The sequence below is a fragment of the Prionailurus viverrinus genome, chromosome A3 (genome assembly GCF_022837055.1).
Source record: "Prionailurus viverrinus isolate Anna chromosome A3, UM_Priviv_1.0, whole genome shotgun sequence".
NCBI lineage: Eukaryota > Metazoa > Chordata > Mammalia > Carnivora > Felidae > Prionailurus > Prionailurus viverrinus.
This window is the reverse complement of record NC_062563.1, coordinates 59,294,143-59,312,771: the sequence shown is the minus strand read 5'-3', so window position 1 is coordinate 59,312,771 and position 18,629 is coordinate 59,294,143. Positions and strand designations below refer to the sequence as shown.

Below are 18,629 nucleotides of genomic sequence, written 5' to 3'. Positions count from 1 at the left end.
AAGTAGACAGGCCCCAGCTCAACTTTCAAGCTTACCTCTGAACAAACTGGCAAAGTGGTTAATTCTCTGCATAGAATAAGGTTCATACCTGGCTCATTTTGGGCAACTCTTTCTCAGTTTTATCTTTTTCTTTGGCTAAATCTTTAATCATCTGCTTCAGCTGTTTCTGATAATCAATTGCATCACCTTGAGACACAGAAAATACAATATATATTTTAAAACTCAGTGAAAGCAAAAAGGAACATGTAGAATGGGGCAGTGAGGGCAGAATTCCACTAAGTATACACAAACTGAAAACAGATTAGAGTCTGTTCTACAACTGACCATGAATGGAGTGTGGTAGCTGCATGACAACCCCTCAAACCTTAGGCAAGAGGAATAAACGTGGTGGTTGGGCCGAGGGGCAGTCCCTCAATACACTGCCACTTGAAAGGTTTCTGGCTTCTGAAAGCAGTGGGCTGTTGATTCACAGTATGAAGGGACTAGGTAAGTCCACTTCTAAGAAGAGCTATGAAGTTTCTTCTAACAATTGCAGTGTGTGCCTTCAGGGGAATTAATGAAAAGAAGTACATACCATTTGACTTCCCAAAAACCAGCGGTCTTGACGTCGACAACAGAGGATTCTTTAATGGGGACTGGCTGTCTCGATCATTTTCAGTGAGTGCTTAAAACAAAAAAAAATTACGTTGAACAAATTACTGCATGTTAAGCAAAACTGGCCGTAATTTAGCTTTTTATGTAATTAAGAACTAAAGGCTAAGCCAATAGCAGCCCCTCCCCACCCTCGCACCCTGTGGGCTGCAGTCTTTGCAGGGACTCTGAACTCACCTGTACACCAAGCACTGTCTGGATACACAGTAAAGAAAACAACAGACCACATAAAGCCTTTTTCTGGATTTACATAGACAAGATTTTAATTAATGAAATACAAATTCATAGGACATTGCTGATACCGCCCTGGAAAAATGTATGTAGTAAAATCCTGTTTTCTAAAACTCAAAATATATGTACGTATATACATACACAGAAATTTTAGAAATAAATACACAAATTTCTGGATGGTGGGATTAGCGTTTTAAACTTCATGGCATCTGTTTTCATAGTGCGCATATACTAAGTTTCTAACAAAAACTGAAAAATTGCTGAATACAAAGCATTTTATCATTGCAAGTTTTCTTGAAATATACAAAAATAATCCTACCAGAATCTTCATTATACTACTGAAAATAGGAAATGGCACAGCCATTTTGAAAACACATCTGGCAGTTCATCAAAAAGGTAAACCATTTGACCCAGAAATTCTACCCTTATGTATATACCAAAGAGAAATAAAAACCTACCCACTTAGAAACTTGTACACAAGTTATAGGAGCATTGTTCACAAGAGCCAAGAAGTGGCAATAAACCCAAGTGTTCAATTAATGAGGGGATTAGGACATAATTATCTAATGGAGTATCAAATTCAGTCATGAATAAGCACAGAGACAGGCTATAACATGGATAAACCTTGAAAACTGAGTAAAAGCCACACACAAAATGGCAAATTGCATTATTCCCATTTATAGGAAATACCTAAAACAGGATTCTATAAAGACAAAGCAAAGCAAAATGGATGGGCTGGGAGCAACAGCGAGAGTATGGTCCTTTTTAGGGTGATGAAAATTCCTAAAATTGTGATGATGGTTGTTTAAAGATACTAAAAAACGGGTTTTGTAACATTAAACGCATGCACTATATGGTATGGGAACCACAGATCAAAAAGATCTTATAAAAAACAATTCTAGGGGCGCCTGGGTGGCTCAGTGGGTTAAGCCTCTCACTTAATTTCAGCCCAAGTCATGATCTCAGTTTGTGAGATTGAGCCTCACATCTGGCTCTGTGCTGACAGCACAGAGCCTACTTGGGATTCTCATTCTCTCTCTCTCTTCTGCCTCTCCCGCATCTAAGTGCACTCACTCTGAAAATAAATAAAAAAAATTATAAAGAATGAATGGACACATCAGGATCCTTACATTTACTAGTAAGCCACTCACTGAGAATAAAAGGCAAAATTCAGTTGTAATCCAACAAATATCCCCAAGATGGCACCAAAGCCTTGATAAGGTACTCTCCTTCCTACTTGGGAGACATGTTTCTGGGGTTTGGGGGGTGGGAATTGTTTGGGGTTGTTTTAGGTTTGGGGGTTTTATTATAACAGATGTTAAGTCATTTTTCCAGGCTTGCCCCAAAATTCTACACAGTGGCACATGCGAGCATCCACTCACTGAATAGGAGGAAAATCATAAACCCTGGATGGTACTTAGGGCAGTCATGATGGAAACAGATTTTTTTAGGTAATAGCTGCTAGAAGATGTCAAGAGGATATTGGGTCTCTAAGAGGTGAAATGTGTACACAAGTCACTAAAAAAATGCTCTAACAGAAGAATAATACAAATATTATGGGAGCATAGAGAGGAATGGTTAATTCAAGAGGGCGAGTGTCTAGAAAGGAGACAGGTAAAGAATCAATGAAAAAACTCATTGTTACCTATGCTCCGAAGTACACAATGCATTAAGGGAAAGTAGTAAAGGTTGTTTACAATCTTTAAATGTACTTTCCACCTTCTTAAATGAGGTATCTGAACTTTCATAAATGTTTCATAAACATTTTTACATTCTGATGTGTAACTTGTAATTCAAGACTATAAAGAGACATTTCTATTAAAGTTTTCATTGTGTCTCGCTTCAAGTATAGCACAAGTTAAAATATCTTGAAGGATTTACATTTGCAGTCTATCTCAAACTTTTATCTTAATGTGTTAGATACCTTCATGACTTCAATAAATGCCACCAGCAGGAAAGTCTGTTCTCTGGCTTCAAGGACTTCATTGTCCTCACCACTGCTATCTTTGTCACTTTCTAAATGGGATTCTTGTGGAGGGGAAAAGCTAGTTCTATTGTATCTTAGCTCTGGTGGAAGAGTACATACACTGCTTTCAATACAGTTTGGTTTTCAGATGCAGTTGAGACACTACAGTCATCAAAATAATACCATTCTCATATTTTTTCTTGCAAAAACAGAATAGTGCTTTCCTAGCCCTCCACAGTGGTTGAAAACAGCAAATTATAGCAGCTAGGACTTGCAATTAATTAGGAATTCCAATATATCCAACCAAGTCTTTGATAGGAAAGCTAAGTAAAGTACCCAACTTGGGTCTCAGATATCTAAGAAAATCACTGAAGGGGCACCTGGGTGGCTCAGTCGGTTAAGCAGCCGGGCTTCGGTTCAGATCATGATCTTATGGTTCTGTGAGTCTGAGCTCCGCATCAGGCTCTCTGCTGCCAACACACAGCCCACTTCAGATCCTCTGTCTCCCTCTCCCTCTGTTCCTCCCCTGCTCATCCTCTCTCAAAAATTAATAAACATTTAAAAAAAATTTTAAATGAAATTAAAAGAAAAACACATGATGTAAACAAGTACTGGATGCTATGATCAAATCCATTTTCCTAGTGGCTTGACAATTTGGGTAATACCAAGGAACTTCAGTACCCAGCTCTTCTAAAAGGTTCAATGCAATATTACAATTTCACAAAAGATGTTTTCAGAGGTGTGTACACTACATTTTTCATATTTTTCAAAATCCTCTTTTGGTATTTTAAACTCCAGTCGAAAGAACAGACCTTTCGTCTAGCTTAAGCTATCACCAAAATGAATGTGCATGGTATAATTTCTGATGTCGTTATCAATGCTGTTTAAGTTGTTAAACTAGAATGTAATCTCATCATTTTTGTGTGTCCTGTGAAAAGCTGACCTTTGTAAGTTTGCTTGGTATGTCATCCATTATCAGAATCATCTCAAAGAGACTATATCCATTCTCTGAGAGAACTTCCTGATCTTAGCTCATCTGTTTCCACTTCATTTGGTGAATCCTCTTCATGTGTGCCATTTGAGCCATTTCCATTAATAATTTGGTCCTTAAGGCAGTGTGTCTTTCAGTTTCTTGGATTTTAATAGATCCCTTGAAATATTAACACATTCTCAAAAGCAGTAGATTATATAGAGTTTATCATCAGTATTGTTTCTTAGTATAACCATAAGAAAAGGCTAAGCAAAAAGTGGAGAACCAATATGGTGGGTGTAACTTGGGTGCCAGACTTTTCTCTTAGGCAAACCATGGTCGTCACATGTTCCATTGTCTTTGGTCCTGTTGATGTTAATTTCACACACATAACATCTATTTCACAATACTGCTAAGGTTTTTATCCACAGTGCCTACAGTATGAAATCTGTGATTGTATATGTCCATTCCTATCATCTGATCTGCCAATACTCTTGACAAAGCAGACAATGTCATACAAAGATCTTGTGTATTTCTAATTGTACTGCATAGGTTTAGAAAGGGGATCCATTCTAAGTAAACAAACTTCAAAGATACATTCTTTTACCATAACTGATGAAATAAAATATTTTGTCAAGTAACAAAATGGATCTAATGGTACTGAAATGTTAGAATACTTAGGATTTTTTTTTTAACATTTATTTATTTTTGAGAGAGAGAGACAGAGAGACAGAGGGTGAGTGTGGGAGGGCCAGAGAGAGGGAGACACAATCGGAAGCAGGCTCCAGGCTCTAAGCTGTCAGCACAGAGCCCAATGTGTGGCTCGAACTCACAGACTATGAGATCATGACCTGAGCCGAAGTCGGAGGCCCAACCAACTGAGCCACCCAGGCGCCCCAGGACTTCTTAATATTAGTTATCATACCACTATTTATATTGAAATGGTTACATGCAATTCCTGATTAGGACTTTTAAATAATGATTTCTTCAAAACAGGCTGCCACTATTACTGAAAACTGAACAAAAGGTGGAAGCAAGTGTCATTACCGAGAATTTGAATGTTCAAGTGTTTTTTATTTTATGTAAAGCATGAAACATCACACAGCTTCACCCTTACTGACAAATGTATTACTGAATTTTTTTTGGCTAATATGACTGGATTTTGACCCCTTTAAAAAAATTTTTATATCAAATATTCTAAAATAACAAAGCTTTTCCTCTTTTGTACAGATACTGCTATATTTGTCTACAGTTCAGATTTCAAATTCTAACACTGACTAAATATCACTGATGAAGCATTTCTAACATCATTCTTGGTTGAATTTTTCTTTGAATCCATACTTTGTTGCTACATGTTAATATATTTTCAAGTGTGCTTTCAATTTTCAATTAAGTTCATTCAGGTCTTCAACTTGAAATCCTTTTTATTTTATTTTTTTTTTTTTTTAATGGGGAAGGCGCTGATTTATTTTATTTTATTTATTTTTGGGACAGAGAGAGAGCATGAACGGGGGAGGGGCAGAGAGAGAGGGAGACACAGAATCAGAAACAGGCTCCAGGCTCTGAGCCATCAGCCCAGAGCCCGACGCGGGGCTCGAACTCACGGACCGCGAGATCGTGACCTGGCTGAAGTCGGACGACGCTTAACCGACTGCGCCACCCAGGCGCCCCTGAAATCCTTTTTAAAATAACCGTCTTTAACCAAATGGCAAATCGGAATTATCTGTAAGATTTTTCCTTTTAACTCCACTTCTTTACAAAACCCTTTCTTTGGACAGCAAATTCACTTTTGTGTGTATAAGGCCTCAAAAAGAAGCCTATTTCTTCACGTAAAGCTGAACACAAGACTGGAGCAGCTCAAATTCTATTGGATTTAACTTTAAGATCATTTAATGTGGATCCAGACCAGCAGGACCCCCAGGGGAGAGCTGCTCTGCAAACATAACGTATTCCCTGAATCTTGGCATCTCTAGGAGCTGGGGGCATCAGCTGCCCCCTCAGTTTGCTCCTTTACAGAAAGCCTCCAGTGTCTCATTTGTTTGTGCTCATTTACCATTTCCAATAGAGCATTCTTGGTAGCTTGCTTTGATGCTTCTAACAAATCTGACGTTCCAGAAAATGGTCTCTGGAAGTCCGATTAGTATAATTCACTGAGCAAAATGACCAATATCTGTAGATTTGTCAGTCTGCAATGAAAACTCCCAATTTAATAATCTTCTGGAATACTGTTCATCTGTACGTCACCTGATAAGGCATCAAATCATTTGGACTATTTCTCTTCTATTTCCTCTGCTAAACAAACAGTGTTGTAATCACTATGGAGCCAATAAAGGGAGCTCTTCTGGAACTGAGACCCTGGGCTTAGCACTTTCTTGCTTCCTGAGTTGCATCAGATACCTTTGTAAGCGAGCTCACAAAATCCCTTTGCCTCCCATAATACCCTTGCAGAGTTACAAGCAACAGCTCTGCCCAAGGTGGGTGTGTAGGGCCCAGGGGCTGTTGTGCTTTGTTTGGTACCATGCCTCCCTCATCTGGCAAATGAGGCCTTACTCTCTGAGGGTACAAATTCAAACTTGCAATCCTCAGTATACCTCCTCCTAATTAACAAGACTCTTCTTTTACCTCCCTAGTGTGTGTGTTCCACCTTAGTCAAAAAGTTATGATGGGAAGTATGTGTTAAAATTAAATTTAAATTAAAAATACCTAAATGTATTGTGGATCTTTATGGCCTTAACAAATTTATACCTAAATAGGTTTTAGGTTGTCTGCATTATTAAGACTTTTCTTTCTTTGTGTCAAAAATTCCAATGTTAAATATAGGTAAGTGAAATAACATACATCAAATCTCAGTTTGCACTTAATTAAAAATTTTAAATTTGGAGTCATATAATATAAATGTTACAATCCCATACAGTCAAAAAGTTTCTGAAAAATTGATTTTCAAAAGCCATGAAGGTCTACAAATGTCTTTTAATGAACTAATAATTAAAACATGGCTTTTAGAAATAAACTTATAATTTTGAAACAACTTCAATATGAAGCTAGATCAAGAATCAAGTATCAGCCTTAAATGATAATATCAAAAACCAGTAAGTTTAAAGATCTATTACACTACGATCAAATGGGATTTATTCCCAAGATGCAAGGGCAGCTTAATGTTCCCAAATCAACGTGATACATCCTATCAACAAGAGAAAGTATAAAAACCATATGGTAATTTCAATAGTTGTAGAAAAAGCATTTGACAGAGTACAATATCCATTCATAATAAGAACTCTCAACTAGACCTAAAGTAGGTCTAGAGGGAACATACTTCAATATAATAAAGGCCTTATGAAAATATGAAAAACCCACAGCTAACATCATACTCTGGGGAAACACTAAGAGCTTTTCCCCCAAGGTCAGGGAAAAAACAAGGATGTCCACTCTCACCACTTTTACAACATAGTACTGGAAGTTCTAGCCACAGCAATCAAAAACAAAAAGAAATAAAAGGCATCCAAATCGGTAAGGATGAGTTCAAACTTTCACCATGTTTAGACGATATCATACTATATAGAGAAAACCCCAAAGGCCACCAAAAAACTACTAGAACTGATAAATGAATTCGGTAAAGTCACAGGATACAAAATCAGTATACAGAAATCTGCATTCCTATACATTAATAATAAAGCAGCAGAAAGTGAAATTAAGAAAACAATCCCCAGACCCGGGACCCAGAGCAGCTCACAGGTGGTAAACAATAGCTCTTCAAGTCTGCAATAAAAAATGGCCTCCAATAAAACTACATTGCAAAAAATGAGAAAGAAACAGAATGGAAAGAGTAAAAAAGAAGAGGCAGGGCCTGAAGAATTTGTGATGAGAATAGTACTGGACCGACGTGTAGTGAACAGGAAAGTGGAGTACTTCCTGAAGGGGAAGGGATTTACAGATGCTGACAATACTTGGGAACCTGCAGAAAATTTAGATTGTCCAGAGTTAACTGAAGCATTTCTTAATTCTCAAAAGCTGGTAAAGAAAAAGATGGCACAAAAAGAAAATCTTTATCTGACAGTGAATCTGATGACAGCAAGTCAAAGAAGAAAAGTGATGCTTTTGCCAAAGGTCTTGATCCCAAATGAATAATTGGTGCCACAGACAGCAGTGGAGATTTCATGTTTCTCATGAAATGGAAAGATTCAGATGAGGCAGGCTTGGTGCTGGCAAAAGAGGCAAATATGAAGTGTCCTCAGATTGTAATTGCTTTTTATGAAGACAGACTAACTTGGCATTCTTGTCCAGGAGATAAGCTCAGTAACTGTTTGCATTGTTTTTTATATACATTTATACATATGTAAAATCCGGGTCTTGGTTTTTTGATTTATTAGTGTGAAGAAATAACATTCTTATGAAAATCAAGTTTCACATGTTTGTTTTGAAGTAGTATTGGGGGGAGTTGTTGGGGGTTTTCCATCTATACCACTGGGTATTCTGGGCAAATGAAAGCTTCCTTTATCAGAAAGGAATATTTAAGAATACAGTATATTATTCCCCTGCTTTAGACAACACATTTTCTAAATGTTGGGGGAAATCTTCATAGTTGTTACTCAATCAGAACTTTTTGTTAACTCCTATATGCCTAAGGACCACTCTGGGTTTTTTTTGTTTATTTGGGGTTTTTTTTGTGTGTATACTTAAAATACATATGTAAATGGGTTTTTTTTTCCTTCCTTTTTTTAACATTCCCCAAAATAAAAACAGCATTTTATAACCATGGATAAGCTCATGTTTCTGGGATGCCATCATTTTTAGCAACCTAAGAAATAAATTGTTTAAATTGACATTTTTCCTGAAGCCTTAACCTTTCAAATTTTGTAATTAATTGTGCTGTTTTAAAAAAATGTAAGCAATTTAAATGGGACAATTTGAAAAGCCATATCAGAATCCATATCTACATTCATACAAATGCAAGTTTATTTGCAAGATCCCTGAAAGGAAAATTTTATCGCTACCAACAGTTCCCCACTCAATGAGAAAACTAGACAAGTCCTGGTGTGTTTTAATTAATTAAGCTAAACTTAGTTAAGTGGACATTTAAAGCTTCCTTCTAGTGACCTTTTCCTTTTCAAGAAATTGAAATCCTTGTGCTGTACTAAGTGGTCATGATTCATGGAATCTTTAACACTTCGTTCATGGAAACCTAATCATAATCAGATGGTTAGAGATGTTGGCAATTTAGCACCTTCTGGAATAAATGGGGGGACAAACGTCTGTAATCTAAACTCTTGACCTGTGTGTTTTGTCTTTACCCCAACTCATTCCTTACATGTAAGCTTAATCTTCTCAGTATTTGAGTTACTGGTTCAGCAGAAACCAGGAGAAGCAGTATCTTTGTAGTCAGAATGTTATCCAACTGTATATTGTTTACTTTATTGTAAATACTGGTAAACAGTGGTCAATAAATAGTTTTATATGCCTTAAAAAAAAGGAAAACAATCTCATTTACAATTGCATCAAAAATAAAAAGATACCTAGGAATAAATTTAACCAAGGAGGTGAAAGACTGGTACTCTGAAAACTATAAAACATTGATGAAAAAAATTTAAGACAACACAAAGAAATGGAAAGACATTCCATGCTCATAGGCTAGAAGAACAAATATTGTTAAAATGTCCATACTACCCAAAGCAATCTACAGATTTAATGCAATCCCTATCAAAATACCAACAGCGTTTTTCACAGAACTGGAACAAACAATCTTAAAATGTGTATGGAACCATAAATGACCCTGAACAACTAAAGCAATCTTGAAAAAGAAAAACTGGAGGTACCCAATTGTAGATTTCAAGTTATAGTACAAAGCTATAGTAATCAAAATAGTATGGTACTGGCACAAAAACAGACCCATAGGTCAATGGGCAGAATAGAAAACCCAGAAATAAACCCACAATTATATGGTCGATTAATCTTCAACAAACGAGGAAAGAATATCCAATGGGAAAAAGACAGTCTCTTCAACAAATGGTGTTGGGAAAACTGGACTATTTTCTTTCACCATACACAAAAATAAAATCAAAATGGATTAAAGACCTACAAGTGAGACATGAAACCATAAAAATCCTTGAAGATAGCACAGGCAATAATTTCTCTGACGTCAGCCATAGAAACATTTTTCTAGATCTGTATCCTCAGGCAAGGGAAACAAAAGCAGAAATAAACTGTTAGACTACATCAAAATAAAAAGCTTCTGCACAGCAAAGGAGAAACAATCAGCAAAAACAACAAAACAAAAGGCAACTTATGGAATGGGAGAAGATATTTGCAAATGATGTAGCTGATAAAGGGTAAGTATCCAAAATATATAAAGAACTTACACAACACCCAAAAAACAAATAATCCATTAAAAATGGGCATAAGAAATGAACAGAAATTTCTCCAATGAAGACATCCAGATGGCGAACAGACACATCAAAAGGTGCTCAACATCATCATCATCATCAGGGAAATACAAATCAAACCTATAATGAGCTACCACCTCACATCTGCCAGAATGGCTAAAATCGACAACACAAGAAACAAGTGTTGATGAGGCTGTGAAGAAAAAGGAACCCTTGTGCACTGTTGGTGGGAATGCAAACTGGTCCAGCCAATGTGGAAAACAGTATGGTGGTTCGTCAAAAAATTAAAAATAGAACTATGATCCAGTAATCGCACTGCTGGGCATGTACCCTGAAAATACAGCAACACTAATTCAAAGGGATACATGCACCCCTATGGTATAGCAGCATTATCGACAACAACCTAATTATGGAAGCAACCCAAATGTCCCCTGACTGATGAATGGATAAAGATGTGGTATATATACACAATGGAATATTACTCAGCTATAAGAAAGAATGAAATCTTGCCATTTCAACAACATGGATGGAGTTAGAGAGTATAATACTAAGTGAAATAAGTCTGTCAGAGAAAGACAAGTACCATATGATTTCACTCATATGTGGAACTTAAGAAACAAAACAAACAAGCAAAGGGGGAAAAAAAGAGAAAACCAATAGACAGACTCTTAACTATAGAGAACAAACTCATGGGTGCCAGGAGTAGGGGAGGGAGATGGTGAAATCTGTGATGGGGATTAAGGAGTGCACTTGTTGTGATGAGCACTGAGTAATGTATAGAAGTGTTGAATCACTATATTGTACACCTGAAACGAAAAACCCTATGTTAACTATACTGCAATAAAAATAAAACAACTTTAAAACACTTAAAAGATATTTAAAAAATGAGAACTCCATCATGACTATCTTTGCAACTTTTCTGTAAATTTAAAATTATCCCAAAATAAAATGCTTATTTAAAAATTAAGATGAAATAAATGAATGAAATACAATCAATCACATGTCCTATTTAGCAATACTAGATACAGATGATTGTGAAAAGAGTGACAGCGATGATAATAGGGGAATAATTATGCATGTCTTCTATGTTACTAGGAATACATTTGTGAAAAATAAAGGCAAATTCAAGAACAAAAGTCACTAACTTATACTGGCATAAAAGGCAAAAAACTTCACTGATGCTAAGCCATTTGCAGTAAAATAATAATGAGCCTGTGGGGAGGTGGAGGAGGAGCTGGGTGGCTGCTACAGAATGTTCCCTGGGGATACTGTAGAGCATATATTATATGCCAGTTCAGTAATGGCTCAATTCAGGAAGTGTACCCAAAAACCCCACAAATTATGTCCACCCACATTTCCAACTTTTGTAGAGGTGTTAGTTGTAAAAGGCACCAGGATCTCATGGCCCTAAAAACTCCCTTCCTAGTCTCCCTCGTTGGGAAGTCCTGTCAGAGCCCCATACAACACCAGAACCATATGGCCCTGGGTCCAGAAACCATCTTGGCATTACTAACCCACCTCTAGGAGTTTCAAAAATCCAAGGAATACCTTACGGTTAAAGCCACGTAATACCCCATAGGTATCAAAACTGATTTCTTTGTTACTGGTTACCACTGCTTAAACTTCAGAGAAGCGGGGTCTTACCTGCTGGAAAAATAATACGGTCCTTCAAAAGAGTAGGCTAAAATAACCATCTATTAAGGCAACCAGGGTCTGCTGCCCCACACATTCCACAGACCAGCAGTTCCCAGCATGTTGTCTTCAGAACTAGTGAGTCGGAAACTCTGGAGTGGGGCCCAGGAACCAGTGTTTTAACAAGCCCTCCAGCTGATTCTGATGCATGCTGAAGTTTGGGAACCACTACCATAGGCCATACAGTACAGTACTGAAAATCTGTTACCAGTAACCCCAAACTAGAAACATCTGTGGACTCAAGTCTAAATGAAATTTTAAATGAGAACTTCAGAGTCATGCCCAAAGCTTCTTTGTGTCAAAGCAGAACAGAGCCTAAATTTTTTCCTTAGTATTTCTTACCTGGAGGGATATGAAGTCTATATAACAGCTTAATTTTCTCATTCATTTCTCCATTATACATAACATCTGCAAAAACAGAAAAGAGACTGAGTATATGCAAATGGTTAAAGTACATTTGTCATGACACAAACTCACTGTGGGGAGAGAACTTAGTAAGGTCAATACTTGTTGACCCAATACCTCGTTGCCGCTACCCCCAGACACACTATGTTTGAAATGAAAATGTAAAAGGTAGCGATTGGTCACTATTGACCGGCAAGATAACCTCGTGAACTCTGGCCTCACACAGTCTGAAAGATTTTAATTTTTTGTGCAAGGCTTAGGAACATGGCTCCTAACAAGCCACCACCACACCCTGGGTACCGGAGGAGAACAAGGGCAATGACCTTGTATGTTGACAGTGTGGGCCCTTCTCACCCTCCTTAAGGAAGCATAAAATTAGACATGAGAGGAGCCTGCAGAGTGGTTTCTAAAATCACAAAATCATGTCAGGCCCGTGTCCAAATACATTTCATCGTGTGGGTCTGCCTGCTCCACAGTCCACCTTGTCTTGCGTTCATGGACTCCCGTCCCAAATTAACTTGCCACGGTGAAGACCCACAGAGTCCTACCGAGACAGCTCACAAATGCTTTGAATTCGATCAGATGATCCATGTTGTCATCCAGGAGCCTGAAAGTCCTTTCAGCGAGGATCTCCGTGTGGGCCCCACAGGTCCAGGGCGAGACAAGCTGAAACAGGTGTGTAAACTGCCGGACGTCTATGCGGTACTGTTCTGCATAGGGCCTGCTGGGGTCATGGCGTGGGGCCACCGGCCTGGGCTGCTCCCAGTAGCAGCTCATCATGTGTTCTCTCTTAAAACAAGAGAGAGGGATCTTTGAGAGATGGTGGTCCCTGGAGGAGCCCGCACGCTTACAAGCCACGGTCCACACAGCCCTCTCTCAGGACTCACCTGGCCTTGGAAAATATGTATTGAATAAGCAATATTATAACACAAGTGAAAAAATTAAAGCACTTGCAATCTCATTACTCTAACCAGACATGTAAAACATTTCCCTTGTTACCTTCTGGTACTTCTTACCCACATGAATATGTAATTTTGACCTCTTTTTCGAAGGTTATTTTTTTCATGATAGCAAACTACACCTAACAAAATTTACGGTTTTAACCATTTTAACCATTTTTTTCAGTGTGTACTTTAGCTGCCATAGTGTTAATTCTAGGAGACCTAATTTTTATTCTATTGTCTCATAAAATCACACCTGGAAATGACAAAGCGCTAACTAAACAAGTCTACAGAATACAGCAGAAACCAGTAGCACGGGTTGCCTGTCAGGAGGGAAAACGGGTGGGGACCCCAATGTAGAACCAAGTCCTTTTACTGCATACATGCTTACAGGTTTTGACTTTTGAACCAAATGACTATATTAACAATTCAAAAAAAACCAGAAAAAATAAAAAGGGACTCAAAGTCTTAGGACTATACCAACAACTACAGCAATCAAAACTGGCCCTGTCCCTGAGGCTCGCCTCTTTAGGACCATCTTTTACACCCATACTAAATCACCTCCTGGGGCATCTTGACTCATAGATACGGCTCCCAGTAACTGCAGGGTTCTTCACAATTTCACTGCCCTCCACCTGTAAGAGTGGCACAGACACAAGTGTGGATGCTGTAATACGCAAGCACATATCCTTGGATGAAAACCAAAATGCCATTTCTAATTTTACTGTTGTGTTGGTTGGCAGCCGAATTCTTCAAATAGCCTTTGTAGAATTGTGAAAGATGCCACAGGAACTTTTCAGTGTGAAACAAAGGTCTAATGAATTTCCATTCCTAAAAACCCCAGACATACTATGAAATTCCATGTACCTTTGTGCATCCTGTGATGCTAAACACCCACAGAATCCTGCCAAGAAAACAATTACAATAAGCAAACCAAGGACTTGGCACTGTTGGACCTCATTAGTGGAACTGAATTTTGAAAAAATCAAAAACACTTTAGCAATACAGGCTACAGTTTGGTTTGTGTATCCCTGAGGAACTCATCCTACAGAAACTGCAGCACCGGTGTCCAGATAAAGGCACAGAGAGCTCAGGGCAGCAGTTTATAAAGCAGCAAAAAACTGGAAACTTCAATGCCTCTCAATAGGTAAATGGTTAAGTAAATTATGGTTCAACCCTACGGTGAAACTGTACAGCTATTTTAAAAAATTTTTTAATGTTTTTATTTATGTTTGAGAGAGACAGAGACAGTGTGAGTGGGGGAGGGGGAGAGAGGGAGACACAGACTCTGAAACAGGTTCCAGACTCTGAGCTGTCAGCACAGAGCCCAATGTGGGGCTCGCACTCACGAACTGTGAGATCATGACCTGAGCTGGTGGGACGCTAAACTGAGCCACCCATGTGCTCCGCAACTATACAGCTATTTTTTACATGAGAAAAGATCTGTATATATTATCTATAAAAATATCCATGATAAAAAAACTGCAGGCTAACATGTAGCATAATCTGTTATGTGTGGAAAAAAAGTGTGTGTGTGTGTGTGTGTGTGTGTGTGTGTGTGTGTGTGTGAGAGAGAGAGAGAGAGAGAGAGAGAGAGAAAGACATAGTATAAAAGGGAAAAAAAATCAGGAAAGATACTCACCAATTTGTTAATAGGAATTACCTGTACAAGGGTAGGACTGCAGGTGGAGACAGGATGAGACCCTTTCATTTTTGCTTAAAAGTTTCTTCTTTTTTTTTTTTTTTTATGGGAAGAATAGGTATAATTTTATTTTCTTTGTTTTGTGATTTTTAATTAAAAGTTGAAAATAAGTCTTAACCAGAATATGGGAGCAAGCAAAATATTAAAGAGACCAAATAAACTTTTAAAAGTTTATTTATTTTGAGTAAGAAAGAGCAAGAGCAAGGGGGGGGGGTGGGCAGAGAGAGAGAGAGAGAGAGAGAGAGGGAGGGAGGGAGGGAGAATCTCAAGCAGACTCTATGCTGCCAGTGCAGAGCCCACTATGGGGCTCAAATCCACAAATCAGGAGATCATGACCTGAGCCAAAATTAAATTTTGGCTTCCAAATATTATTAAACAGCCTGATAATTCATTCAAGAGTGAATGAATTTAACAGATCATTAATAAGAGCAGGTTTATGGAATACATAAATAACGGTTTTTCAGGTCTTTGGTGTTTCCAGAAATATTCTGTGACACCAAGTTTGTATTATATTGTTCACATCTTACTGGGGTAAGATTAATGATACTGTTCTCAATTTGAGAGAATAGGAGACAGACATCACAAATCTGAATTTATATAATTTGAAAGACTGCTTTACAACACGGATGGACCATGAAGGCATGATGCGAAGTGAAATAAATCAGGCAGGAAAAAAAAGAAAAATATTGTATTGATCTCAATCTTATGTGGAATCTAAAAACAAAATGCCAAACTCGGAAAAAGAAATCAGACTTGTGGTTCTCCGAGGCTGGGGTGAGGAGTGGGGGAACTGGGTGAAGTGGCCAGAAGGTACAAATTTCCAGTTATAAGAAGCACTAGGGATGTAATGTATGACGTGACGACTATAGTTAAGGGCTATATGGTATACTTGAAAGTTGCTAAGCAAGTGGATCCCAAAGTTCTCATCACAAGGAAAAAAAAATTATATATATATATATATATTTTTTTGTATCCATGAGATGGGTGCTAATTAAGCTTACTGTAGTAATCACCTGACAATATACGTAAGTCAAGTCGTCATGCTGCATGCTTTAAACTTACAGTGCTGGATGCTGGTCATATCAATAAAACTAAAAGAAAAAAATTGCATTCAAACCTTAAAAAACTGCTTTAAATTACCAATAAAAATAGATTTCATTAAGTATAAACCACATGGTTCATCTTGAATAGGAAAGAGTTTGTAATGAAGACTGTCAGAGCTACTGCTTGTTAACATAGAAGAATCATGCCCATTCATTCCAGGCTTAGGGAAGGATGCAGTGAAGTTATGGAACAGACTCCTTATTAATAACCTATCATGTATTTATAAAGCAATGGAAGGGTATCTCTATGTGAACCTTTCCCTGAGAAAATGAAATTCTGACTGAAAAGACCAGAGGTGTATGTAAAACCCAACTAGAGAACATTATACCCCACACAGTACTTAGGCAAGTATTATGACACATGACGTCGGGCTATGAAAGCCAAGGGAATTCAGAGAAGGCCAGAAGCATGGAGAGAAAGGACAGTCTGACAGGGCTCTTACGTGGTGGGGCACATGCAGACTCTGGGCCCAGAAGCACTGGAGCGAGTACATAAAAGTGCTGTACAATGCAATCAGACACCATGATTATCATGCTATTTTCCTGCAATTTCCTTTGGAAGTGTATCTTAAAAAATATTTTGTAGGAGTTGCGGCAAGATGGCGGCTTAGGAGGACGCTGGGCTCACCGCACGTCCTGCTGATCACTTAGATTCCATCTACACCTGCCTAAATAACCCAGAAAACCGCCAGAGGATTAGCAGAACAGAGTCGCCGGAGCCAAACGCAGACGAGAGGCCCACGGAAGAGGGTAGGAAGGGCGGCGAGGCGGTGCGCGCTCCACGGACTGGCGGGAGGGAGCCGGGGCGGAGGGGCGGCTCGCCGGCCAAGCAGAGCCCCCGAGTCGGGCTTGCAAAAGCGGAGGGGCCGGGCGGACTGTGTTCCGACAGCAAGCGCGACTTAGCGTCTGGGAGGTCAGAAATTAACAGCTCTGCTCGGAAAGCGGGAAGGCTGGAGGACAAAGGGAGGGAGAGCTGCTGAGCCCCCTGACAACAGAGCTCAGTTTGGTGGGGAACAAAGGCGCTCGCCAGCGCCATTTCCCCCGCCCATCCCCCAGCCGAAATCCCAAAGGGAACCGGTTCCTGCCAGGGAACTTGCTCGCTCCGCGCAAACACCCAACTCTGCGCTTCTGCGGAGCCAAACCTCCGGCAGCGGATCTGACTCCCTCCCGCTGCCACAGGGCCCCTCCTGAAGTGGATCACCTAAGGAGAAGCGATCTAAGCCTGCCCCTCCTGCCCCCGAGCACCTTGCCTACCCACCCCAGCTAATACGCCAGATCCCCAGCATCACAAGCCTGGCAGGGTGCAAGTAGCCCAGACGAGCCACACCACCCCACAGTGAATCCCGCCCCTAGGAGAGGGGAAGAGAAGGCACACACCAGTCTGACTGTGGCCCCAGCGGTGGGCTGGGGGCAGACATCAGGTCTGACTGCGGCCCCGCCCACCAACTCCAGGTATACACCACAGCACAGGGGAAGTGCCCTGCAGGTCCTCACCACGCCAGGGACTATCCAAAATGACCAAGCGGAAGAACTCCCCTCAGAAGAATCTCCAGGAAATAACAACAGCTAATGAGCTGATCAAAAAGGATTTAAATAATATAACAGAAAGTGAATTTAGAATAATAGTCATAAAATTAATCGCTGGGCTTGAAAACAGTATACAGGACAGCAGAGAATCTCTTGCTACAGAGATCAAGGGACTAAGGAACAGTCACGAGGAGCTGAAAAACGCTTTAAACGAAATGCATAACAAAATGGAAACCACCACAGCTCGGCTTGAAGAGGCAGAGGAGAGAATAGGTGAACTAGAAGATAAAGTTATGGAAAAAGAGGAAGCTGAGAAAAAGAGAGATAAAAAAATCCAGGAGTATGAGGGGAAAATTAGAGAACTAAGTGATACACTAAAAAGAAATAATATACGCATAATTGGTATCCCAGAGGAGGAAGAGAGAGGGAAAGGTGCTGAAGGGGTACTTGAAGAAATCATAGCTGAGAACTTCCCTGAACTGGGGAAGGAAAAAGGCATTGAAATCCAAGAGGCACAGAGAACTCCCTTCAGACGTAACTTGAATCGATCTTCTGCACGACATATCATAGTGAAACTGGCAAAATACAAGGATAAAGAGAAAATTCTGAAAGCAGCAAGGGGTAAACGTGCCCTCACATATAAAGGGAAACCTATAAGACTCGTGACTGATCTCTCTTTTGAAACTTGGCAGGCCAGAAAGAATTGGCAAGAGATTTTCAGGGTGCTAGACAGAAAAAATATGCAGCCAAGAATCCTTTATCCAGCAAGTCTGTCATTTAGAATAGAAGGAGAGATAAAGGTCTTCCCAAACAAACAAAAACTGAAGGAATTTGTCACCACTAAACCAGCCCTACAAGAGATCCTAAGGGGGACCCTGTGAGACAAAGTCCCAGAGACATCACTATAAGCATAAAACATACAGACATCACAATGACTCTAAACCCGTATCTTTCTATAATAACACTGAATGTAAATGGATTAAATGCGCCAACCAAAAGACATAGGGTATCAGAATGGATAAAAAAACAAGACCCATCTATTTGCTGTCTACAAGAGACTCATT

At 39.3% G+C, this 18,629-nt stretch overlaps 1 protein-coding gene and 2 pseudogenes across 3 annotated transcripts in view; 1 reads left to right on the top strand and 2 right to left on the bottom strand.

Moving 5' to 3' along the window:
* TBC1D8 (TBC1 domain family member 8) overlaps positions 1-18,629 on the bottom strand; it is a 118,364-nt gene that overhangs the window by 2,284 nt on the left and 97,451 nt on the right. For all 3 annotated transcript variants that reach the window (XM_047852351.1, XM_047852352.1, XM_047852353.1), the window contains 4 exons: positions 12,841-13,081; positions 12,230-12,295; positions 575-664; positions 89-186 (listed from right to left, as the gene is read on the bottom strand). In XM_047852351.1, coding sequence (XP_047708307.1) covers positions 89-186; positions 575-664; positions 12,230-12,295; positions 12,841-13,081 — 495 coding nt within the window. The remainder of the gene's footprint in view (positions 1-88; positions 187-574; positions 665-12,229; positions 12,296-12,840; positions 13,082-18,629) is intronic.
* LOC125161955 (ubiquitin carboxyl-terminal hydrolase 15-like) lies at positions 676-5,297 on the bottom strand (annotated as a pseudogene).
* LOC125161956 (chromobox protein homolog 3-like) lies at positions 6,832-8,405 on the top strand (annotated as a pseudogene).